Source organism: Rousettus aegyptiacus, unplaced genomic scaffold (assembly GCF_014176215.1).
Source record: "Rousettus aegyptiacus isolate mRouAeg1 unplaced genomic scaffold, mRouAeg1.p scaffold_m13_p_11, whole genome shotgun sequence".
In the NCBI taxonomy this organism is placed as follows: domain Eukaryota; kingdom Metazoa; phylum Chordata; class Mammalia; order Chiroptera; family Pteropodidae; genus Rousettus; species Rousettus aegyptiacus.
In genome coordinates, this window is record NW_023416286.1 from 84,744,789 (window position 1) to 84,771,318 (window position 26,530).

The 26,530-nt window shown below is 37.4% G+C and overlaps 1 protein-coding gene across 2 annotated transcripts in view; it reads left to right on the top strand.

The window, feature by feature from the left end:
* The window catches only part of DIAPH3 (diaphanous related formin 3), a 430,201-nt gene that overhangs the window by 300,321 nt on the left and 103,350 nt on the right, over nt 1–26,530 (top strand). For both annotated transcript variants that reach the window (XM_036228908.1, XM_036228909.1), the window contains exon 24: nt 2,437–2,572. In XM_036228908.1, coding sequence (XP_036084801.1) covers nt 2,437–2,572 — 136 coding nt within the window. The remainder of the gene's footprint in view (nt 1–2,436; nt 2,573–26,530) is intronic.

Consider the following 26,530-nt stretch of genomic DNA (forward strand, 5'->3'; position numbering starts at 1 on the left):
CACGGTGTATTTTATATCGATCACAGGTGACTCTTCTTCACTTTCCTCAAGCAAGAAATACAGTTTTGATTTCTGAATATTTTCATTTTCTCCTCAGCCATCCATTCCTCCTACACCATCTCCCTTACACACACATGCATGGGTACATACACACATACACATGTACAAATACACACGCTTGTCTTTGAGACCATGCTTATTTTCTTTTATGTTGTCTTCTCCTATTTTCCTAACTTATGTTGATTTTATAGCAGCTGTTGTCTTATAGCTAGCACTTAACATGTGCTACCATAATATGAAGTCACATTATAGGGGGAAAAAAAAAACAGATTATAGCTTGATTTCAAATCATTCCTCTACCTCGTCCTACTTGCATTATATTGAACAAGTTCTTAATCATTTCATGCTGAATGGAGAACGCAGAATCCGTTTTGTACATTGGAGAGTTACACATTAAAGCAGCTATTATTACAGCTGGCATTTCCTAGCTTAGCAAGAATGTGTTAATATATTTCATGAACCATGAAGAGTTTGAGAATTTACTTTGTTAGCCCGCCACCATTCCATGGATGTTGGCAGAGGACACAAGATCATGGGGTCAGAGACAAAGAACAGTTGATTACAGCAATAGCAGTAGCCACAGTGAACAATTTTGTAGATTACTGAGTCCAAATTCCCATAAGGCAACGTTAAGGGGCCAGGTTTAATATCTACAGAGTACGCAGTAGTTTGTCTTACTAGAGAAAAACTGTGAACTCAGGGAACCCAGTCTTTTTAAAGAGGTAGTAAGACTGCCCAACCTTCTCTGCAGTTTATCATACTGGACATCAAAGAAATCCATTTACTTAAGAGGGAGACACTGTCATTATCTTTCAGGACTGTTCATTATACAAATGTCCTTAAAAAGATTGCTTGAAACAAATGTTCTTGATTAGTAGTTACGTGTGACAGTGCTTAGACTTGCATCGTGCTGCTTGAAAATCTCCAATTGTTTTCTAGTTCCCTTAAAAGAAAATTCAACTGCCCTATCTTGGCCTAGAAGACCGTAATTCCTGAATGAGCAGGACTTAGCAGATCTGCCGGCCGCTGTATACTGGTCGCCTTTCAATCTCTCAGACCAGACCTACCAGTGGCCTGTACATTTGTTCTTCCCCCAGAGCGCCACCTTGCCGGTTCCTTGATATCGAAGGTTCGGCTTGAGTCAAGTCAGTGAGTGAGGCTTTACTGACCATCTAATGTCAAGTAGCTCCCATGCATTCTGTCACATCGCCCTGTGGTTTGTTTTTTCCTAGTGCCGTATTAAACTTTTTGCTGTTTATGGTCTGTCTTTGCCTCCTGCCCCACCTTATTCCATAATGTAAACTCGTTATAGAGCTATGTGTATACCTCAAGTCATTAAATAGTGCCATTTACTACTGAATCTCTCAGTATTTGGTGAATGAATGGGTGGATGGATGAATTAATATTCTCTCTCTGCTTTTTTTCCCCTCTTCTTTGCCATTGTACTTTTCCTTTTATTATTTTAGTTAATATTAAACTTGATTGATTCCTAATGAAAAATCTGCACTATCTTTAGGGTTAACAAATATCACAGCAAAAAAGGAATTAATCCACCCCCAGAATAACATAAGCCATCTACTTGTTAAAGTTTAATTATACACTTTTCTATTTAATATTATTAGTGATAAACTGGCAGTTAGATAACCTGTTTGGATTCATTGGTACTGAGAATACAATCACCATAGGAGACTGTACTATGATGCCATGCTGTTTGTTGGCACTGAGAAAAATCCGTGTTTACCTGCTAATTCCCACTAATGCTACATGAGAGGCATTTCTTGATTTGTATAAAATTTAGGAAATAAGAAATTACCTGATCACATATCTATTGAGACCTTCTTATAGTTCACATGTGTTATTCTTTCTGATGAGCAGAAGGCCTGCCTTTGGAATAACCATTTCTTTAGTCACCCTCATGACACTTCTCTCTATATGAGAAAAATTGTTAAACGATTGTTTGCCGTTACAAAATTTCATCTCTTTTTCACTATTTCCTCAAGTATTTTACTTGTTTTCAATAGTTTACTTAGCAGAGGAGGTATGGCAGATTAATACACTTGCTAGATATTCCTTTGGAAATATATATAGAAACTTTTGATTGGTAAATTAAATGGTTTTTATTTTTAGTTTCTGCCTCGTTCTCTTAGTTGATTCCACTAAGATGCAGGTGCTTTTAACATAACTGTTGTATTTATAGATACATGACATATTTAGCAAGATTCACGTGCTAATCTTTTAAAAGACTGTGTTACTAATATAAGGACTAACAATTATCTAAAAGATATTTAATCACAGTTCTACAGATTGATAATATCATTTTCTTTGTGGAATCACTGTGATTATAATTGATCATTTTTCAAAATCAATTTCTTATAGCAAGCAATAAAGGAAAATGTCAAAAAAAGAGAAGCAGAGGAAAAACAAAAACGTGCCAGAATAGCCAAAGAATTGGCAGAGAAAGAAAGACTTGAACGCCAGCAAAAGAAAAAGCGCTTGTTAGAAATGAAGACTGGTGAGTACTATCAAACTTGCTGTTTATACTATATGTATACTCAAGATTTATACCAGTTACTTTCATAGCAATTTAATATACTTGAGTGAAAAAGGAAGATATGGTTACTTGTTTGTATAGTTAATCCATAGAGCAATTCATTTTTCTTTTGGGCTTTCTCTCCTCTAGTTACTAATTAGTAGTGTTTCTATTCTAATAGTCATAGGTGATTTTGGTTCTCTGGTGTACTCCTGTATTTTTACATTTTTTGACTACTATTTCAATAACTAATCTGTGTCAATTAACTATAGGGAACCGTGGGAAGCTCTACAGGCCAAGTAACTTGGTTTCTTTTACAAAATTTACTAAGGGAGGAAAAAAGTGATGCTGGGGAAACTTGATGATTAAAAGTGACTTGAGAGACATCAACCAATTGCAGTAAATGGAACTTAAGTATATTCCTGTCCAAACAAATGTAGAAAAAAGCAGACTGAAGATTTTGAATGCTTTTCTTACAAACATGACAATGATGTTGTGAATATATGTTAAAGTATTTTATAGAGACTCATGCTGTAATATTATAGGTGAAAGAATAAGACGTTTGGTTTATCAGTGAAAGTAGTCCATCCAGCACGACTACAAAGTAGATGAGCATAAAAGTAAATCAAGATTGGCGATAAATAATAATGGCTAAAGTTGAGTCATGGGTACCGGAGGGAAGACTGTTTTTACTACACTATTTTCTCTTCTTTTGTGTATTTAAAAACTTTTCTTTAGTAAAAAGCTCTTGGAAAAATTAAAAGGAAAAAATAGCAAAATTACAGTTTTACAGAGATGTATATGTATATTTTCCAGAGCTAAAAGATACCACAAACTTAGGAACAGCAAAGGAATTAAGTAAATTGTAGTTATATTTCACCCCTGAAAATTCTGGCTCCTAGCCACTAAGGATTACAGAAGGCTTTAATTAAAATCCGTCAACTTCACTGCTAAATTACCGTAGTTTATAATTCAGGGCTGCAAATTCACCTGAGGTTTCCCCAGGGGTAGACAGAGATGCCTTCTTGCCTTCTTTACGTTCATTTTTACAGACATATTTTATCTTTAATAAAGCAAACTGAGTACCTTAATATATCGCACATGTTGCTTCCAGGGGAAAAAATCATCTAAGTACAATCTTTTTTTATAAGAGTACACTTGAAATTCAGGAAGTCTTCTCATAAATATCTTAAAGTGTAAACAAAAATGGAGATCAGAAAGGTTTAACGTTGATTTTTAACATACGCTTTAGAAAGTCATTTAAAAATAATCTATTGCTGCCTAGTTTACCAAACATTCTGGTATTGGAACATTAGCTCACTTACCGTTGGTTAAAGCGTCGTCTAGATGAGTTACTTGATGGCAGATTGGCGGTACTGTTTGTTGTGAGTTTTGCCCTAGGTTCTATCACGCAGAGCCTCTCAGCAATCCTCTGTTCCATCAGTCTTGAAAGTTACTAGATAGGAAGCAAAGATTTTAATGAAACTTCAAATCCAAAGTATCCTTAATTATAGTTTTATTTAACATTATATATCTCCTGATGGAAAGTTCCAATTTTAAAAATTAATAAGTCTTTTATTTTTTCTAATTTCATTTAATTTTCCAATTTAAATGTAACACTTGTACATCATAGAAAACACCTACAAAGTAATAGGTAGATCTAAAGACCATCACCCATAATCCTCCTACCTAAAGAATCACCATTAATATTTTGGCACTTTTTTCTTTCAGTTTTAAGTTTTTCTGTTTTTTTAATAATAGCTATGTGATTCTAGTTTAGTGTCTTGCTTTACCTTGTTGAACTTTGTTTCACGTTGTGGTTAACTTGTAGTTCATTCTTATTACCTGTGTCATTGCATCTACTGGATATGTCATGTCAGATTTAACTTGCATTAGTAATGAGGTCACGGATCAATAGTTATTTCCATCTAATGTAATAAATACATTTATGTATAAATAATTGAAAAAATGTTTGCAATTATTAGGATGTGGACTAGAAAAGGATAATTATTTTAAGACTTTTGATGCATGTTGCCAAATTGATTTCCAAAAGTATTATTCTAATTTCCATCAACTCTTAATTTTAGTGTATGAATGTACCTTGGCTGAGTATTCTCATTTTTTAGGATTTTTGTTAATAGATTAGAAAGTTGTGTTTTGTTATATTTGCATTTCTTTGAGTACTGCTGAGGTTGGGCATTTTTTCAAGTGTTCTTGGTGTTTGTATTTCTTCCTTTGTGAATGGTGTTGTCTAAGTTTTTTTCTTATTGATTTATACAAGTTAGCTCATTATGCATCAGTATTTAACTTTTAAATATATTTTCTTAGTTTGGCGTTCTACTTTTATATCTTGACATATAAAAGTGTTTCATTTTGTTATGTGTTTAATTATATTTTGCTTTTGTGATTATTTTCTGTCTGTAAGTTTACAAAGTCATCCTTTCATCAATTTTATATCCGCTTCAATTTTTTCTACTTTCCATTTTTTATACTATTCTGCTTCATTTATTATGATTCTTCCTTAATCATTCATATATTTGACATATAGATTTTACTATACTAGGGTCTGTTAATTTTATCAAGACCTCGAAAATTTTACCTTCAGTTATGGTTAATAATTGATTTATGTTGGTTTCAGAAAGGTAATTTATGTTGAGGATGTTACGTTTAAGTATTAAAGTAGATTTAAATATTTTGATTTTTAAAATAAATTTAAGAAAAGCTTTCTATTGTATCATTTGTTAATCATGGAACTCATCTTATTTGACTTATTGGATTATTTTATAAAAATTTTTCTATACTGTCTCTTCCCAAACATCGTCTGCAAATTATTATAGATGGATGTCAAATAAATGGAAATATCTCCTAAAGCCTTTATTATGCTGAAGTCCTTATATGCCGTACATTTTGACATTTTGCAGGAGAGTATTCTTCAAAGGATAGTCTGAGTAACATTGATTTATATAAGTGATATTCAATAAATACTTCAAAATAAATACTATATTATGTGTGAATATTTTAATAGATTTAATCAGAAAGTCACTTGATACAAGATGAGAACATTTGATACAACAGAAGGCTATGAGGAAACAAAGATACTTTTGAAACATTTTCTCTCCTTTAAAAACATTTGAATGTTTTGGAAGTGAACTTTGAATTTTTTTTTTTTCTTGTAGAGTATGGAATTTTAAAAAATCTAGGAATGTACCCCAAATTTCACATTACCAAACCTGTAATTTTCTCATCAAAGTGAAAGACCTATTATAAAATTCCAATGAATGATGATTAGTCTGAATAGTCTTTAGTTTTCTTTTAAACATAACACAATTATTAATATAGGACAAAATATTCAGTCTCAATATAGCTGTTATCACCCCATAAGTCAGATAATTGTCAAATATAATAGTACTTATTTCTTGATAACTTTTTATGTTTAAAAATAATATAAGCAGGCAGTCACTTTCCTTTCCATATTTAATGTAGAATATGCTTTATGTCAAATCATAATTTGTATAATATTTATGGCTTTTTGAAGTAAAAGTTACAAACCAGTATGTCTAATTAGCACATAATTACTGAAAACATTCTTAGACAAAATATCACTTTTTGACACATTTAACAGATACACTGAATATACATTTTTGATATTTGACAAATACCACCTTCAATAAAGACATCGTATTTTTATGAAAAATATAAGTGCTATATGATCTTTCAGTATTTTATTGCTATAGAGAAAAAATGTAATAGCTAGGCCACCTTCATTTCTTTTATTCATCAACAGATAGTTTTTTTTTTCTGTATGTTGGAATTATAGTGATACATAAGAATAAGATCCTGCTATAATGAAGCTGAAAATTCGAATGAATCAGACAACTACATGTATAAAATAATTATAGATTATGAAAAGTTATACGAAGTAAAATAAGACAGGGAAACGAGACAGAGACGTGGGGACTGGGTGGAGTGCCAAGTGGTGGTGACCTAAGTTGGTCTTAGAACTAAGGAGAATATCAGCGTGTACCGAGCTCATTATTAATATACAAGACTGGTTATGTAAAGCTCCTTAGAAATTGATAGGAAAGCCAGTCTCGTGTTTATATACTACACGTACTATGTGTACTCAAATAGTGTCTTTTTTGAACATCTCATTGTATCAGCTAAAGCTTTATGCCATCTTTCTACATAGATATTATATTTTAATACAGAACATAGCCCAGTCGAATACTGAACAGCACTGGGGTTATGAGCCGCCACCCCTAATGCAGTCGAAAATCCGCATCTAACTTTTGACTCCCCACATACTTAGTTATTCCTCTGTATCTGCAAGAGCGGGTTCCAGGAGCCCCGCAGATACCACAGCCCACCGACGCGCAGGTCAATGTGTGCAGTTGGCCCCCCGCTTCGGGGGACTCCCAGCCGCTGATCAGAAACAGCGCAGACTTTTACTGACAGAAAAACTGGCATGAACACAGACCCACAGGATTTAAACCTGTGTCGCTCAAGGATCAATGGAACTGCTCTTTGTAGAAGCTGTCAACTTGGCTTCTTTATAAAAAATTAAATAAATAAAGGTAGAAGTGCCACTTTTTGCATTTAGATTAGTATTTTGTCACTTCTCTGGACCAGGAACTTTTTTAGTTTTATTTTTGCATGTAGGTCGCCCAACCCTGAATGATGGAGGAAGAAAAACGGCTTCACGTAATCCCTCTATAACCCCACAGGAAGCTTCGTTTCGTGTATTTTCGTGACTTTAGTATTTTTACCATGCGCATATGACCTATGTTTTTTCACAGATGTTCAGATTCTTCTTGCACCACCTGAGGTAGTAAACTAATCCCTGCTCTCTCTCTCGGCCATCGTCAGTCATTACTTGCCCTTGGCAAGAAAGCGGGCAATTATTTAAGTCTACTATTTATTATCACTATTATTTCAGAATGCGATTTTTGTGAATAGAACGAAAATATAGAATAGTGGGCTACATTTCCCTAAGAATAAAAATGAAGCATTAAAAATCTTTTTGGCAGCAAAATTCTAAAAAAAGCACAGCATCCGATATTATCATACTGTAGCATTAAAAGGGCATTTTTCTCATTTTTGTTTTCTTTAAAAATGATGAGCCTGAAGGTCTCTTAAATATTCACATTATAGTTTTGGTTATTTATGTTGAATGATTTGATATTTCATTAAACAAACAAGCAAATTACAGTTTTATAATGTCTTTATTTAATCAGTATGTGTATGTTGAATACATTTCCTGAGGTCGATGTTTAAATTTGAATTGTTTTAATTTAGAAGATACCCAAAGTATTAAAGTGGTAAGTACTGACACTAGTATTTATTTAAAGTATATAGCTATTCTTACGTGTAATCATTTCTAGTAAGACAAATAGTCATAGCAATTTTATGTGATTGTGTACAAGTTTTTTGAAACTGCATTTCTGTTTCTTAATCATGGAAACGAATAGGGCATTTGATAATAGAATTCAAATATTATGCTTTAAGACTTCCTGAGTATGTAAGTTGATTCACATAATTTCTAAATAGCACATCAGAATGGCCTTGAAATGGACCCAGTGTTGTATAATTATGTTTTGTGGGGGAAGTAAATAAGAGCTTATTTAATGGAGCAATAAAAACTATATGAGCAGCTTCTATATTTTAGTCTTTAGGTTACAATTTGTTTATTATTTATTAGATTTAAATGTCTCATTTGGTGCAACTTCAGTCTATTAAATAAAGAGATAATTAGCTTTTAGAAATCTGTTGTTTACCCACATGGCCAAAACTGCTCCTTTGTTTTCCATTCTGCAATTTAGAGTAACTAAGCAATTAGGCCTCCATTTTAGAGGAAATGCATATTACATAAATACTACTTGGGAATGTCTGCCAGTCTCAACAGATACGCAATTAATGTGTATACTTGCCTTCGTAAAGGCTTTGACAATTACCCTGTCCTCTACAGATAACATAAAACTTAGATTATTTTCCATAATTGTGTATATTCCAGCTTTATGCAGTAGTGCTTTCAGTTTCCTAGCATTATTGGCAATTGATGCGTATAAATAGGCCAGTAGTTTTAATCTTTTCTCTATTTAGAAGAAGATAACAAATTAATCGCATTGGCTTTGATGTATTTCTCCCTTCTTACCCCTACCTTTTTTGGAATATTCCTCCTCCTGGTGCTGCTGCTGCTGCTGCTGCTACTACTACTACTATTACTACTACTACTAATAATAATAATTATAATAATAATAATAATGGCAACAATATTACTCATATTACTACTACGAGTACTAACACTACTACTGCCGCCACCATTCGTTGATCACATGTTATTTGCCAGGCTCCATGTGTGTTCGAGACTATTTTTATGGAAGGGTTGTTTAATATTTTATACACGGTTGTAGATTTAGCAGACAATGTAGCCACTAGTGTTTTCTGACCAGATGTCATATTTTTAATTATTGTACTTACTCCTTTACTACTGATGATTTGACAATAGTGCAAGAAAACTAGTTTTAGTAATTGATAACTGGCAGTAGATCATACCTATGTGTGAAGGTTGAAAATTATCTTCCGTGGAAACCTTTGAGGGGGACAACTATCTATTTGGTACCGTAGCCAATAGTTTTAAACTAGATAGCTTCTTTCCTCGTGTTGGGAGGTTTGAGGAGGCTTGCCAAATGAGGAATACTTCCTTACTCTAGTTCAGGTTATCATTCGCTTATCCAAAGATTTATTTATCCCAGCTCTCAGAACTAGGAGGATAAATAACACTGGCACCCTTCTCCTCTTGGAGGAGAGAGTTTCAATGGTCTGGATAGTTCTGTGCCCAGCAGAGCTCAGCAGTTCTGAAGTGGCCGGGGAGAGGTCGTCAGAGTTGGAGTTGACCCAGGGTACAAGTTAACGGAAGCCGGGAGTTTACAGCATCCTAGTTGTAGCTAGGGACACAAAACACCTCCGTGTGTTTTACTGGAGAACCAGTACTCTCAGACACCCCACCATCAGCTCTACCATTTAGCGTTTTTTTTTTTTCTTTCCTGGTGGTTGTAAGAGACTGAGACTCCATGAATGGTAGAAGGGGTGTCTGGTGAGAAATGTTTCCCAGAGTCTTGCTAATAGTTCTACAGGTTTTTATTTGTGTGCCGGGATCTCTTTCGCTGGAGGAACACGGCTTCGGTTGTGAATACTCATTCCGAGCCCGGCCTCTGTGTAAACTGACACGTGTCTTCTCTGTGTAGCTATGCAAGGCTCATGCCATCGCCCGCCTCCTTCCAAAAAGCCCCAGAAAACGGAAATTAGGAGAGGAGGCTCCCAGATTTCTTCCGCACAATGTATCTTAGAATTAATTATTATTATTTTTTTACTTTATTATATATGTTATTCTTTGTTAAACATCTCCATAGTACATCCTTATACTTACTGGTTTATTCATCCCATACTTAAAAGCCATTTTCAAAATGATTTTTCATTAAACCTTCTTATGAGTATTACAAACTACATGAGGAGTAGAAAATAAGCTCCAGTTTTTTGTTTAAATTTGTTTTGGAATGAAAGATTTAATGCTAATTATCATAAACTCTAGGGCAAAATAATTTAAATCTTTATATGATGTAGTATGGGTTACTTCTAAGGATTTTACCACAGAAATCTTTACAGTAACATCATTTATTCATAATTTTTCTGTTACCAAGCACAAATTCACCCTGTTTGCATTCTATGGCACAAATGATACCACCGAATTCTTTTGATGTTATTCCAATATGCAGAATGCTATAACTTTGATAGCATCAGTTACACTTATTGTATTATAATTGAGAACTCAGTCACAGTGGCATCTCCTTTGTGTATCACATTGATGACTCCTTAAGTAATTGTCTCCCCTAATGGGTGGTTATTTGCATACCGTCCACTTTCCAAACCAGCCGATGTTGTCACCGTGACCCCTTTCTTGCTGGGTTGCCAATTCTAAGCGCAGTTAGTTACTTGTATTTGATGGGAGGTTGTTCTTTTTAATTTCACAGGTAATCAGTGAGCATTGTCTTATTTTCAGACATAGCCATGAATCTCTCCAGCTTTTAAGAAACTTACCCCTTTTTTTATTACCTTATATATATTTAAATATTATGTAAATCTCTGCTTTTAGCATGTATCTCAAGAAACAGAAGCCTCCAATTATTTTACAGCGATAGAAAGATACACTTTGGACCTCTGGTTCCCCTCAGAGTGCCCAGTCCAACACTTTAAAAAAAGAATTATATACGTTACAGTTGAAAAAGAGGTGAAATTTTTACCATCTCTAAAGCTTAATACTTCTACCTTTCAAAAAACTGTAAAAACCAATTCGACAAAATTGCAACAAAAACAGGATTGCTTAGTGCCTTACGGCAGCAAAATCCACTATGTGTCTAAACCTCTTTTGCAATTCGAAAAGGCAAAGTGCTCCAAAAAAAAAAAAAAAAAAAAATTAGTAACTTCAGTGCCCAAATGCATTTGATGCCAACGCTGACATGAACTGATAGGCAGTCACATCAAATGTGAATATTAATGCTGCAGAAATGGTAAGATTAATTAGAAGATGCTGCCCCAGGTCGTTCTGGGTGTGTGATTATTTTGCAGCATATACACCTGTTTGAATTTCCTACAGTCTGAAACATTATTTCTGAAATATCTTGCTGCAGAGCTTATGGGTAAGAGACTGTGGATTTTCAGTCCTCAGTGGCCACTCTTGCTGTCGAACTGGTTACACCATCCCTGCTTCTCCGCATTTATTTCTGGTGTTCTCTTTGCCGTAAATACCTTTCTTCCATTTAGATTGACCGAGTCTAATAAAATACGATTTAGTTGAGTTCTTGCATTCTACAAAATGTCTTCTCTGAATATTTGTCCTTGATAATAGACAATCTGCTTTTCTCATAAACCATTACATTCTTGCCATGTAACTCACATATGGAGTATTTCATTAACACTCATTTCATTGGCTTTTGTCTTATACTTTTAATAGAGTGTGTATTTTTCAAGAACATGGCCTTCTACCTTCTTTATCTCATAGGGCCTAGCATCCTAGGTGCACATAGCAGATACCACAGAAGACACTCAAGATATGTCAGACAATCAATAACAATTTAACTGGTCAAATGACATCTCTTTCATTTTGTGTTTAGTTTAGCATATTGATACTTATGTGGAAAGTAAAAATATAGGTTACACTGCAGCCCTTGAGCCAAATTAGCCTGAGCCTATGAAATTTTGTAAATTTTATTGGAATATAGCAACACCCGTTCCTTTACATACATCATCTCTTGCTGCTTCGTGCTATAATTGCAGAGTAATTGGTACGCTGACCACATACCCCACAAAACCTAAAATATTTTCTGCCCAATCCTTTACAGAAAAAGTTTGTCACCTCTTGATATAGATCAATAATCAATAGAGACTCTTCTTTGATTTTTATAACACAGAATTAAAAACAAAAGCTGTCCCATTAACTTCTGTGTGTGTATCTCTGTTGCCAAAGCACTCATTTGCAAACTGGCTGATCTTTGTTTGAAAATGAAGATCTGGTAATTAAATGAGTAAAAATATTGACTCGTCAAAAAAAAAAAAAAGAATGGTAATTGGTAGGGAAAACTTAATCTCTCAGCACATTTCTAAGAGAGAATGATCTGATTTGTAGGGCCTTGATTTGAAATGGGAAGTTGTACAGTTGAACTTTCGAAATGCTAGCAAGCGCCTGGCGTCCGACTGTTCCAGAACCCGGCCCGTAACCGGCCATTGTGCTCTTATTCTTTTATCCCAGCTTATAGTCCCCTGTCTTTCTGCACTATTGTTTGTATATCTTTTGAGATGAAAATACCAATGTGTCAAAAGGTCGTAGGGGAAGCCAGTTTTTTTATTTTTATTTTTTATTTTTCTTAATAGGCTGTCTCTTTTTTCTTTCTATTTTGGTCATTTTGACATTAAATCCTTGAAGCTGAAGGAAACCCATTCAGTGGTGCTGCACCTGGTCCCGAAGGTGGCTCAAAGTCTAAAGTGATTATCTCGGCCAGTGAGAAAGGAACTCAGGAGTATTTATTTGACTTTTGATGATGAATAAATATACCCTAGGGCAGACTGGGAAAATTAAGCAGAGAAATTGAATATGTGCTACTTGAAAATGGCATAAGTAGGCATTAGTGTTCAGATGAAATTAGACATTATTTCGTAACAAGATTTTAAGATATTGTTTCCCGGATAGCTTCCTTCCTCGCTATCCAATGTTCTTCAAGAAAATTAGAAGCCACATAATGTGAACGCAGTTAGCATCAAGGCGGCCGTTACACAGGCTAGGACGCCCAAGGCAGGAGACTGTGCCAGACTAGTGTAATAACAGAAAACAGATGATCGTTCTTGGAATGAGATTCCTGTTACCTGGCTAGAGTGAACTGTCACAATAAAACTCCCACCGATAATTATCAACAATGGGTGGAAGTGACAGTAATTTTAGTTCAGTATCATCTTCTGTTTATTTTTAACCTTTTAGTGCTATGCAGGCAAGCACTCTTGCAAAGTAGAAACATTTTGTTGTCAAATGAGCGTTGAATCGGAGGCTCCATCACTAACTCCCAAGAGTGTTGTATAAAGAAAGCATCACTGCCTTAGGAAGCTGGTTAGTTTCCCTCGGAAGTCATTCTACCTCTGATTTTCTGATTTGCCGTCAGTTCTAAAGATTTTAAATGTGCAGACAGTGCCTGTTTTTAACCTAACTGCAAAGTAGCCTTTAACTGTCAAAAAGTCAAGAAAACTGTTTGCTTAGTGAACAAGAGAAAGTATCTTAATCCAAAAGCCAACAAAGCAGTCTTTCTTCAGAAACCTTTTAGAAATAGTGATTCCTATTGGTGTTGAATTGCAATTATGAGCTCATTCCCAATGAATATTTTTGATGCTAATTAGATTGTATTTCCTATTGGATTCACATATAAATAAAAGTTTTTAAATATTTGTAACGAAACAGTGAAATTTTCTCTTGAAAAAGCACAGGGCCTTTTGATAGTAGTCACTACTCAAATGCATGAAATAGTTTTGTTGGAGAAATATTAAATTAGTCAATAAGTAAATAAATTTACTAAATTATTTAATTGATTATCCTACCATTTTTCTGTGACTCTAGTAAGTGCACTCTGATTTTGGCCGTGGTAGATAAAAATATCATCTAAAGCATTCCACTTTGATATAATAGATGTAACATATTTAGTCACCATTTGTCTGCTGTATAAAGGGAGAAGGGAGAGAGATCTTTCCTTCAGCATTTAGCATTGGTAGAATGTGAGGAATTCTCAGAGATACAAACATTTCCATCAGAGTTTTGCCGTTTAGCTTGTGTGTGTGGGCATGCGTTTAGCTTTCTCCAATTTAAGGTCGGCTAATTTTGAAAACAGAAATTCAAAGTTTTGAGAATTTAATGTATTCCTTGTAGAAACTTATCAGGGGCCTCTTTGGCATAAAGGTTTATTAATTAGATGATATTTATCTTTTCTAAAATATAGAAAAAAGAGGAAAATGACATGGAACATTTACTATAGTTATTTCAAATGATATTCGAATTAATGTTCAGATTTGGCAATTAAAAATTTTCTTCTTTGTACATGGAAATCAAACAGACCATTATTTCTTATTAATGCTTACAAAAATAAAAGTCTTTTATACAAAATTAGCCATGTTTAAAAAAATAAAGCTCTTTTAAGCTGCTGTTCCTAATATAGTATCGTTCCATAGCAGGTGTTCAGTGAGCGCTTTTAAAATATTTATGGAATTCATGTCTGTGGAACAAAAATTCCTCAATTTGTACATATTCTATTTGAGTAGACTCAAAGGTAAATTGGCCCAGTCCTAGGACAAGATATGACATCTGTCGAGTTTGTTTTATGTGCTCTTATGGTATTGGTAATAAATAGGTATTTCACAGTCACGACAACAAACTCAGGTGTTCAAAGATGTAATGATTTCTATAAATGCAATTTAATTTCAGACTGTGAGCCACCAACCTACATAATGTTAAAAAAAAAAGTAGCCAATTTCCTCCCTCCCTTTCCCTCTGTATTATAGCTCAGTAATTACAGTGCAGAATTCAGTTATTTATATTTCAACTTCCCTCCCTCATTCTCTCTTTTCCTTTTCCCTAATATGGACCCCAAGCTTGAGAGCCAGATTGGGGCACACTTCTAAGAGTGTGCACTCTTCTTGGTTCAATTGTCTGGGCCTCAAATAGCCTCCTTACTTTTTGACATAATTTCTCCTGTCCAGCTTTGTTAACATGGCGTTTGTTTTGCTCTTGGGTGGTACCCTGGGAGATCTGTTAGATTTCTCTTAGATACCACCTCTGCTCTCTGACATTGGCGAATTCTCACTTGTACTTGCACTTTCTGACTTCTTTTTCTCCCCAGCTTGTGCCCATTGGAAGTTTCTGTGCTTCTCCTACCAGACTCAGCTGCCAGGGTGGCTTCTGCAGCCTTCTTGTGCCTAGATTGCTCCCTGGCCACCTCTCAGGGAACACATTATTCATCTGCCACTCTCACAGTTCTGTATTTTGGACACAAGATGCTTCTGCTCTTGGATCCACCCTCTGTGACTCCACGGGAAAGTCTATCCTTTTAGCCCCGGCTCCTCCTGGAATGCAGAGTAGAGTGCAGGGCTCCAGCCTGCGTGGGATCACCTCCCCTCCCCGACTCCATCCCACCAGATGAGTCACCTTTTCCACTTACATTCCAAGAATGTAGTGTGCATTTCCTCCTGTGTGCACAGTTCCTATACTGTGAATGGTCCTTTGGGCTTCCACTGTCGGTTGGGGGAAGGGAGGGTGGGCTGCATGTGAGCAGCATTGCTCAAACCTCCGTTGGTCCTTTGAATAAGGCGGATATCAAGTTGAACAGAGAGTTAAAATGAGCCAGGGCTTCTAAGCCTGGGAGTCCATTGGGATGAGTAAATTAAGACACAGAGGCATGGAATTCATATTTGGACAGCAACAAATAACATAGCAGCAGGCCCGGGATGATCTTTGGGTGGAGCTGTGGGAAGGGATGAGGATAAATTGGAGGTCAGGAGAGTGCTGTGCTTGGGAGTTTTGCTTCATGCTGTAGGCACACTCCGGGGGCCTTAGGCAGAGCAGGGATCAGGCCGTCTTTGAGAGAGATGGTCCAGTCCAGATGGCTAAAATGCAGATGGATTAGAGGATGTGAGGGGAGTAGGAAGAGTGAGACCAATTAGGAGACTGTTAACGTTTTACAGAATGTAAATGCCGAAGGCCTAAACTAGGATGGGCTGAGCAAAGACGTAGTAGTTTTTGAAAGGCATTTTCAGGGTAACGCCATAGCTGATTGGGTGAATAGGAGAACTTTTCGTGGTGGGTGGATACCGATACTAGCTTTAGCACGCGTTGATTTTGCATCTCCAATCTAGTGCCTTTTTATCCAGGGGGTAATTTTTCTGAAAGGGCTTGACATTGCTTGTGAAACATAACAACTGCACATAAATTTACCTTTTTAATTAGAAGGAAAACATTTTGTGTTAACAAAGGTATTTTATGCATTCTTTTGTAACTGGACTAACCGAGAACATTTGATATCAAATCTAGTTAACGTATGAGGATGAGCTGGGGTTGTCCTCTCTCCTGGAGAGTGAGACTTTTGGGGTACGGGTAAGGTAAGACATAGAACATGTCCCATTATCCCCTTGAAGGAAAAATTTATTTGAAATTGTTTAGAGTGTTTTCCTCACATTTTCGATCAGTAAAAGAGAGAGACATAGGTTTAGGAAAATTTTATGATACGGGAGACTTAGGGAAATACATATGTATGCAGTATGTATGTATATGAACAAACTTTTTTATTAATGAATTGTCTCTCATGTCAATTATTAGTTTGCTATCTATGCTTTCTTAATTTTTTGAATGGAATATATTTAGTATGTATGTAGAACAGAAAAATGGCATAGATTACAGAATCAGTTGAACTTCTTACAGATTGACAACTTCTCATTTTCCCTGACGATCAATCAGCATTTCAATCTATTATGAGTAGGGATCATTAGCATGCATAAACTAGCAGCCCTATGTAGTTATAATGCATCTTTAATGTGTGACATAGTGTAGCTCCTTAGTCTTATAATACAAGATAGAGTGGCCTCCAGTGATCAACAAGGTGCTGAGATCAATTTAACCTGGATAAAACCATTATCCATAACAACTGTCATTAGGAATGACTAACATTTCACTAATTAGCTCACCATTTACAACCCATAAACTTACAGATGCTAAATGTTTATAAACACCCACAGATGCGTGCACAGCTGACTCTCAGTTATCCGCAGAAATAGGGGACATAGATAATTTAGATTCACTTACAATACGAACCCCTCATTTTAGCTAGTTTCAATCTCCATTCTCTTTGGACTTTTTACCACAGTTGTTAATGAAGTAGCAAATTAACTAATCTAATTTCAACTTCTCTTATTGACGCACATACCCCCTTGTGAAAGCATTAATATGTACAAATGTGGCCACAAGGTGGCTGGCAAGAGGGAGAAAATGAGAAGCACAAACTAAGATAAATATATTGAACAATACGTTCGTTTGTAGCTGTGTGTCTGGTAGCAAGTTGCACGTTACAAAACCGCAGCAAGACACCCACTTCAACGGTGCTACGCCTAACTCCCCTGAAACAGTAGAGAATATCGCCTTAAATCTGAGAGAAATGGACACCATTTCCTGTGGCAGGCCGTTCCTGTGTTAACAATCATTTCTTTTCAAATAATTCCATAACTTAGTGTTGATTTTTCATTTTAATGTCAGCCCGTCTGCTGTCTCATAGCGAAGGAGATGAAGAGATGTAAACATCATAATCCGAGTGCCATGAAGTTACTTCTTTACCTTATTTCCTTTGGTCTAAAGAGTCTTGAGTCTTGCTCTTCTCTTGTAGGTTCCATATCTAAAACTTTTGTTCATTCTCCTTCGGGCACTGGGCTGTATTTCACTTGTCCAGGCAAGTTTAAAAGGCGATATTTGGTAGAGTACACCTAGAGCCAGGAGCGATGACAGTTCCACAGACCATTTATGGAATGAACTTTGAAAGGCAACCAGTAACTGGAAGAATGTCTTCTACGTCTTTAGGCTGAGGTGGTCATAAGTTAACACGAGTTGTTTTCCAGCATTTACTTACGCGAGGAGCATTTCTTTATTGCAGCTTATTAGAGAGGAAAATAAATCATTCCTTTACAGCATGTTACAAATATTTCAAGGTGTTTAAAGAAGAAATTATTATAATAGATTAGATAGAAGTCAAAATTACTGTCAAGAATTGGAATAGTTGAAGAATGGGGCATTGAAGAGAGAAATCTTTAACTACTGGAACTATACACTAGATTTGTACCATTTCAGATAAATGCTACATTAGTTTTTATTGTTTTTCATTGAGGAGGATTTTTAAGTGCTAATAGGTTATATATGAATCCTGCTGGATATTTTCTCAGTAAGAAAAGCGGGAACTCAGTGCATTGAGATCTAGAGAACCTTCTATGTATACTTGCCTTCAACAGCTGCTTCTGTCTTGAAGAGGTGGTGCCACATTTGAATTAGTTATCTATAGCAGGGGTCCCCAACCGCCAAGCCACAGACCAGTACCAGTCCGTGGCCTGTTAGGAGCTGGGCCGCACAGCAGGAGGTGAGCGGCGGGCGAGCAAGCGAAGCTTCACCTGTATTTGCAGCCGCTCCCCAGCGCCAGCATCACCGCCTCAGCTCCACCTCAGATCACCAGGCATTAGAATCTCATAGGAGCACCAGTCCCTGGTGCCAAAAAGGTTGAGGACCGCTGATCTCTAAGGCCTGAGTTACCATGTCGAGTGACTGACTGGGCTAGGGTAACCGATTCATCCCAGTTTGCCTGAGACTTTCCAGTTTTATCACTGAAAGTCCTGTGTTCCAGGAAAAAAAACAAGCACTCGTAATTCTCAGTATGAAAAGCTATGGGAATTAAGGAATCCCTGATAGAGAGTGTGAGGAATGGTGTACGCATGGGCAGCAGAAGAGGAGCCGAGAAAAGAAGATGAGAAGGCGTTACCAGGAGGGTAAGTGGAGGAATCAAATTCTTGCATGATGAAGCCCAGGGGAGAGACCTCTTCACAGGAGAAGGGGCAGACCACTGCCACATGCTGCTAAGAGATCATGTAATAAACAGACTGAAGACTGTCCCACTGGCTCCAGCTCACAGGAGAGGGCAGAGGGTTGACAGTGAGCATGGGAAGTGAGACAGACTAAGAAAGGGTACAGACGTGGGGGCGCAAGTCGAGGGTGCCCGGGGAGCGCAAAGCAGGTGTTTGAATTCATGTCACATGGACTGGGAGGAGTGAGGAGAGGATGACGGCAGATCGAGGGGGGAGCCGAGCAGCAGTGCCCAGGGCGAGACGCCAGCACAGCCGAGAAAATCGAGGAAATCGTCGTCGGGAAAGCGCCGTGCCCCGCTGTGCCCCGCTGTGCCCCGCCGTCGTGACGGGCGGGCAGGGGGAAAGGCTGACGTTGCAGTTGCTGGTAGGAAGGCAAGGCTGTTTTCATCGAGCGCTCTCCATTTTCTAGCTGAAACAGAGGCAGCCCTCTGCCCGGGAGGGGCAGTGCTTGGTTGAGAGGCTTGGGAAGCACAGAAACAGCCCCCGTGGAGTGCGGGCGAGAGGCTCCCGCTGAAACTCGGGGCGGGGGGACGGGGGGGGGGGGGTCGAGTGGTGTTAAGAACCCAGCGGCAGTTGGCTCCCACGACGATGCACTTGGCCCTCATCCTGCAGTGTCATTTTTTTCCCACCATGATTGCTTAGCAGCTGGTGTATAGTGCCAAAAAGATGGAATTGGGGGTTTACCAGACTCTGGGAAAGAGCAGCGGAGAAGGAGGGAAGGAAGATGCTCGCCGGTGAGCAATGGGCCCCGCGCGGAATCACGGAGCGCAAGCTGGATGGGCCAGAAAACGGGGCCAGGACACTGGAGACCGCCAGGGACAAGTGGCGGGACTAATGAAAGGGGAAGAGAGGGAGAAGGGAAGGACAAGAAGGACAAGAGTCAGAGCGTGGCGGTTACGAATTTCAGTTATTAGAAGTATAAGGAAACTGTTGCGCGTGGTGGCAAAGTTCAGATTATTGGCATGAGAGCGAGTGATGCGAAGCAGAGAGAAAGCATGGTCCCTGGAGATGCGGAGGGTCAGGGAACTCGGGGTTTGCTCTTGGACAGTTGTTCACAGGGAACCGAATCCACGCAGGGCTTGGCTCGAAGAGGAAGCCTGAATCCGATGACACAGTCTGTTTTGAATGAGAGAGGAAATTTGTGCCTGATCGGATGACAGTGACCTCGAGGGATGACAGTGGTGTAACAATGAATGGCATGTGTCTCAAAGGCGAGTGCTTTTGACCCGAGGGGGAGGAAGTGATAGCCAGATGTAGCAGTGAAGACCCGAGGGGAAACAGGCCTCCCGTCTCCTTCATCCTCACCGTGTGTGAGAACACGAGCAGCATCCGTGAGAAGGGGCCAGTGGACCGCATCTCTCCGGTTTCCAGGTAGAGCCCATTTCCAGTTCAGACGAAAAGGTGAAAAGATTGTTCTCTGGAGGCAGTGAGATGGTAGAGGAGTCGTTTATGCTGATACATGCGGGAGGAAGTAAAGATGAGGAAGGACTGCTTCTTGGGCACTGGTGTCCGGCCTCAGGGTTTTAACCCCGCAGGCATGTGTTCCGTTCCAGACCTCCGCAATAAAGTGAATATCGCAGTAAAGCAAGTCAGATGAATTTTTTTGGTTTCCCAGTGTATATAAAGTTATATTTACACTATACATTCGTCTATTAAGTATATAATAGCATATATCTAAAAAAAGTACCTATATTAATTTAAAGATACTTTTTAATCACTAAAAAATACTACCATCCAAGCCTTCAGCGAGCCATCATTTTTTCGCTAGTGGAGGGTCTTGCATTGTCCATGAAAGCACAAGATCTGTGAATAAAATGAGGTCTGCTGTGTAGCAGTTGCCCAGTGACTGTGTTGTAGGGAGGGACCAGGAAGCCACTGCAGACTGGACTGATTCTATTATTTCCAGATACTACTGTTCCTAAGAGAGGGATGTTTCTGGCCTTTCTCTCTGAGGTAGGAGCCGTCTGTGACCTGCATCTCATTTATTACCTTGTTCTCAGAGAGGAATGGTTCCCAGTGCATTTGAAGAATCCTAATCTTTGCTTGTTGGTGGAGTTCCCGGCTATGAATGCCATTGTCTTTTTGTGCCCCGAAGCATTTCCTAAAATACCTATAAGTGCAAGTCAACAAAGCTAAGGATCTGAGCTCTTCTCAATTATCATCATCACCACCTCTGTGTCAAAAGTCTGTAATGGAAAGAATGTAAGCTTTAGAAACAAAGATGCTGGTTCTAGTCTCCCTCTGCCACCTGCCTTTTGTAGAGCTCTGGGTACTTCACTTTACCTCCTTGAGGTCCTGCTTCCCTGGCTTCAGATAATAGCTACTTTACAGAATTAGAGTGAGAATTAGATTAGAAAATTTAGGTAAAAATGTTCCACACAGGCCATTCAAATGCTGGCAAAATGGCATTCAATCCAAGTGATGTTTTCTCATGTATCTTAATTCATATTTAGATTTTTGTTCTTTTTTCTCATGCATTCCTTCTAAATACAGTTTTTTTTTTTTTTCAAAGATCTGATATATCAGTTTTTATTTAGAGGCTTCTATATTCTTTTTGTCAGCTTTTTATAGTCGAGGGAAGATCTTATTGTTCTCTTGAGAGAGTTTAGCACTTTTTTTGCCTCCAGTTTCTTTGCAATTGTTAATGAGTTCATGGAAAGTTCAGTTGTTTCCCATTTTCATTTCTTTTCTGTGTTATTTGCTTTCTCCGGAAGCATATGTCAATTCCTCCCCCTCCCCCCCTGCCCCCCACTTTCCACTCATTCAGATTTGCCTTATTATCTTTGCCGACTTCCTTTCTTTCAAAAATATGTTTCTGTTGCTCTAATTAAGATTTTTAAATTTCTTCAGTTTGTAAATATTAATGCCTCAGTTTCTGCATCTGATTGAGGAAGGGGTAGGGAGAGAATGCCATATTTGTGCAGAATAAATCTGTACTTCCCCTTTGAAATGAACTGAAAGAATGGTGAATACTTAATACTTTAAATCACAAATTCATGTTTAAAATGAACCTAGAACTTAAATCTAGTAAAACTACTTTGGGCAAAGTTGGAAGCTGTAAGGTGGTGCTTAACTAAGAACATTCTCAGCACCCAAAATGCCAATACACAGATTTCCACTGTTTACTGTCCTGTGTTCTAAGGTATACATAAAACATGCCATCAGAAAGTTCAGTGCAAAGACAGGTATCAAAGAGTAACCCCCGAAATCATCACTGGGCAGTCAGATGGTTACCATCACAAAGTTCATGTGCCCAGTGCCCCCAGAAGGCCAATATTCAATAGATCAGTTTGGAGTAGGAAAGGTTTATTAATTGAGAAGGTGCCAACTAAGAAGATGGGAGCTGTGAACAGTTCCTCAAATCCATCTTAAGAGCACCTCAAGTTCAAGCATCTCTTATGTCAAGGGGTGGAAGGAGGAGCAGGCCATAGGTGGGAAGCTAGGAAGAGGGCGAAATTTCCAAATCTCTTTGTTACCATTGATCTGAGTCTGGTCCTGAGGTTGCTGTGGATCTTTGGTAAACAGTCATTGTTCTGTACACACTTCCCCACCTCTTCAGGAAAGACTCCTTCTGACCTGGGGCTGTTTTTGCAAAACACTCAAGCCTCAAGCAAAATTCCTGTAGCAATTAGCTCATCTGTAGCAGGAGCTCTTAGCCTGAGTCAGAGAGAGCAGAGAGGAGCATTTCACTGTGTTACAGTCTTGAACGGACCTATTGCCTCTGCATTAAGCAATTTCATAGCAGACTGCTTTTTTTCTGAACATCCAGCATGCAGGTAATCAAAATGAGGTATTGAAATCACCTTTAGACTGTAAGTCCCACGAGAACAGGGGCTGGGGCTGGTTTTGGTGCCTGACACATATTCCTAGTTACCTATTTGTAGGATGGAATTGAACAACAGATTTGACAGTTTTATATTTCCAACTACATCTTGGACAAAACTATTTGACTATTCTGCCAGCACCTCAAAATCAATTCATCTAAAACCTAACATCATGTTCCACATAAAACCTGATTTTCATGTTCTTATTTTGGGTTAATGATACCACCATTTTCCCAGTCACCCAGGCTTGACACCTTCACACTATGCCAGCTTTAATCATAGTGAAGTACAATTTTGATTATTTCACACCTTTCAGATAGATTCTATGGCAGTTCTTCAGCCTTTAATCCAAGCTCCCTCGGCCTCTTTTCCAGCGTGCACCATATGCCGCTGTCAGAGCTTGCCTGTCTGGCCCCTCTGGGGCCTTTCTGGGCTCCAGGTCCCCCTCTCTGAGTGGCTCCTTGTGGCCTCAAGTTCATTTATCCCAGAGCTTCTCATGAGAAAAAAAAAAAAAAAGCGTCTGTGAAATCACTGCTGTTCTCTGTCTTTCTTACTGTCTCTTCTTTTCTGATTCTTGGTATTGAGTAAGCATTTCCATTTTCTCTGTCTGAACTCGTATCATTCTTTGTTCAAAAATTTTGAAGAACAAAGCCATTGAAAGTCTTTTTTAAAATTCTTCACTACCATAGGAAATATTTGAAAAATTTAAAAACACTTTCTATTGTATTTTCAACAGGAAGTAAGCAATTGCCAAGCTTAAGTACTAGTCAGGCTTATTTCTCAGAGTAAAGTGAAGATCTCCTGAGTGACAAGCGCAGCGCCTACTCCGAAGTGGTGGTTATGCTGTATAATTAACCTTTCGTCTCTGAATTACCTTTTGATCAAAGGGTCATGGGTGTTCACTGAGTCATATCTTGTTAAATGCCAGTATCAGTTCACATCTCTGTACATATATTTATTTATATTTATATTTAAATAGATACATTCTTTTTTCCTGACGTCCTGTGCTTCTGCAACTGAAGGCATCCGTTCAGCACCCTAGACCCTGTGTAACACATGGTGACAACCTTGACAACATTTTTTTTTTTTTTTTTTTGCCAGGGAGTCAACTCTGGGTTTTAAACTTCGCTTTCTTTGAAGAATAATCGTTGGAGTAGGTCACTGTGAACATACTAATCAGAGTCAGGCACTAGGATACTTACATGGGAAACATGTGTTTAACAGCATTTAACACAAAAAGGATGACTGGGCAATGCCTTTCTTCAGCACCATGTACTGGGGTAACAGCTGACCACGTAGGATGTCAGAAATGTATCCTCTGCTTTGTAGCTGTTAGCATTGAGTGACCATCGAGAGGTCTATATCCAGTGTCCTCATTGATAAAAAGAAGCGATTAGCTTTTTTTCACTTACTATGTTTCAGAAATGGATTATATCAACTACTTAAATTTAAATATGCTTCATTATTTTTTCATATCATAATGTATTGTCATTTATTTGGTCTCTTTCCAGTGGGCATTTTGGTTGTTTCCAACCATTTGTTATTATAAACAACATGATAATGAACATCCTAGGTACGGATGCCCTCACACACATATGAGTTATACACAGGATAATTTGCTTAGAAAATAACTATTTCATTGAATGGTATGTACAATTTTGTTTCAGATAGAGATCCCTGGATTGTATTCCATTTATTTTATATTTGTATACATTTGTATACATTTGTTTTATATTTCCACCAACAATGTGTGAAGTGACCTATTTCCTAATCTTTATTAGTTATTCTCATTTTTTATTATCGTTAGGCCGATAGGTAAAACATGGTATCTCATTGATGTATTTGGACTATCTTTCATTATGAATGAGGTTGAGGTTTATATATCCTCCATCTAAAATCCTGGTTCATGTATTTTTATGATGAGTTTCCTGAACATATCATTTGCCTGATTTGTTGTTTTGGGTTCTTTTAGTGAATAGTGGGTCTTTTTCTTATTGAGTCATAATGTTTTTTATTTTTAAAAATTCCGTCTTAGGGCATTACCTGTGTTTCAATTTCTTTTTCTAGTTTTTCCTTTCATCATTTACATGCAGACTTTGTTCTTATTATTCTTTGGATTTGTAGATATTTAGTATAGTACAATCTGTATGACATTTGGGCATTTAGATTTTTCTTGGGAACATCTTTTCATTACAGAACGAATAACAAATCTACTTTTCCATGTCATCTGCTATACTTTTGCAATTTTATATTTTAATGAAATATTTGAGCCATTTGTAAACTACCATCACCATAGTAGTTATTGAATATTTTCTTATTTCTGATTTGAAATGCCACATTTATCATGTGTCATGGATTGAGTTTTCACGTGTATTTGATATGAATTGCCAAGAGCAGTATGTACTATACATTATTTTACATGCTTATCTGACCACAGAACCACCCTGCCTTCCCTCATAAAACACACACACACACACCATTCACCATTCTGTGGTATATATTTTGGGAAATGCTGTCTTATTGAAGTTTTGTTTTCCTTTTTTGTTTTTAATATGGGGTATTCATTTAATACAAGTTTTTGCTATAACATTTCATAATGACAAACTCATTTATATGGTTACTTTTAAATCTTGTACCTTAAGTATGTTTACATTCCAAAAATGGTTGTGTCCTTTTTATTTGAGAGAAGGAACAGACAAGTAACTTATTTCTTGAATTTTGTCAGTTGTTTATATTAGTTTTAAAAATGAAAGAACTAATAAAAATAATTCCAGAAGAGGGTAAATTAGATATCTTCATAGGTTAAGCTAAATGAATTTGATGCTGGAATAATTTTCTTACAGCAGAATCTAAATCATATGAAATTTGGAAGTTGGAAATTAGTGACAATACAGTATGATTTGTTACAGTATATTTATATTACCACTTTTTCCTGGCTGTTTATATAATGAAAATAGTACCATACGTTATACATGACATCCAATAATGGATGTTCATAAAAGAAAAATTCTTTCTTTTACAAATATCTCTATAAGTCTATTTACTGTAAGTCATGAAATTATTTAGATTTCAGTTTGAATACAGTGTAACAAATAGTATGATAATTATGGTTTTTACATTCAAACCTATCTGTAAAATATTTTTTTTTCACTCAGGTTTTGAAAAATAGACTTATAAAGCAATTAAAAGAATAGCCCATGTTCTATGCCCACAGATCCGAGCATACTCCACATAGCAAGAAGGTGGGGTGGGCGTAGCAACATACGATGACAATCACAACTGTCATGGCTTCTGTAGGTACTCAGAGAAGGGAGAGGCAGAGAGGTTATCAGTAAACGCCTCTCCTGTTCCTGTAAATGCGATGGCAGATGTCCACTCACGCTTGACTGGCCAGAAATGCATCGCATCTCTCCTTACCCCCACCCCAGCTTTGCTGCAAGGGAGTCTCACAAAATGGGGTTTTAACTTTTCCTGTCTCTGTAGTGGAAGCGGACAAGAGAATGGATGTGTCGCATTGGCCAATTAGCGGTGTGTGCCATGTGAGTGGGAAAGGATGGTCATAATAATATTAGAAATAATAGCGAATATTTATCGAGGCCTTACCATGTGCGAGGCTCTATTCTAAGCTGTTCATGTATATTAGCTGACTTGATCCTTACAACAGCCTTTTGAGGTATATACTCTTACTGTCCTCATCTTATAGGTAAGGAAATGGCACACATCTGGTGAGAGCAAGACCAGGATGCAAGCCCAGCACTTTGGCGCTTTGGCACTTTGACTCCCTGATTTTGCTCTTAATTGTTCTATCTGAGGGAGGAGGAGGGATGTGGGACCTTCCTTCTTTGTAAAAGAGTCTAATTTTTTCCTTCTAACTTATAACAGGAAAAATATTTAATTCAATTTTGCAAATAATGAAGAGTAG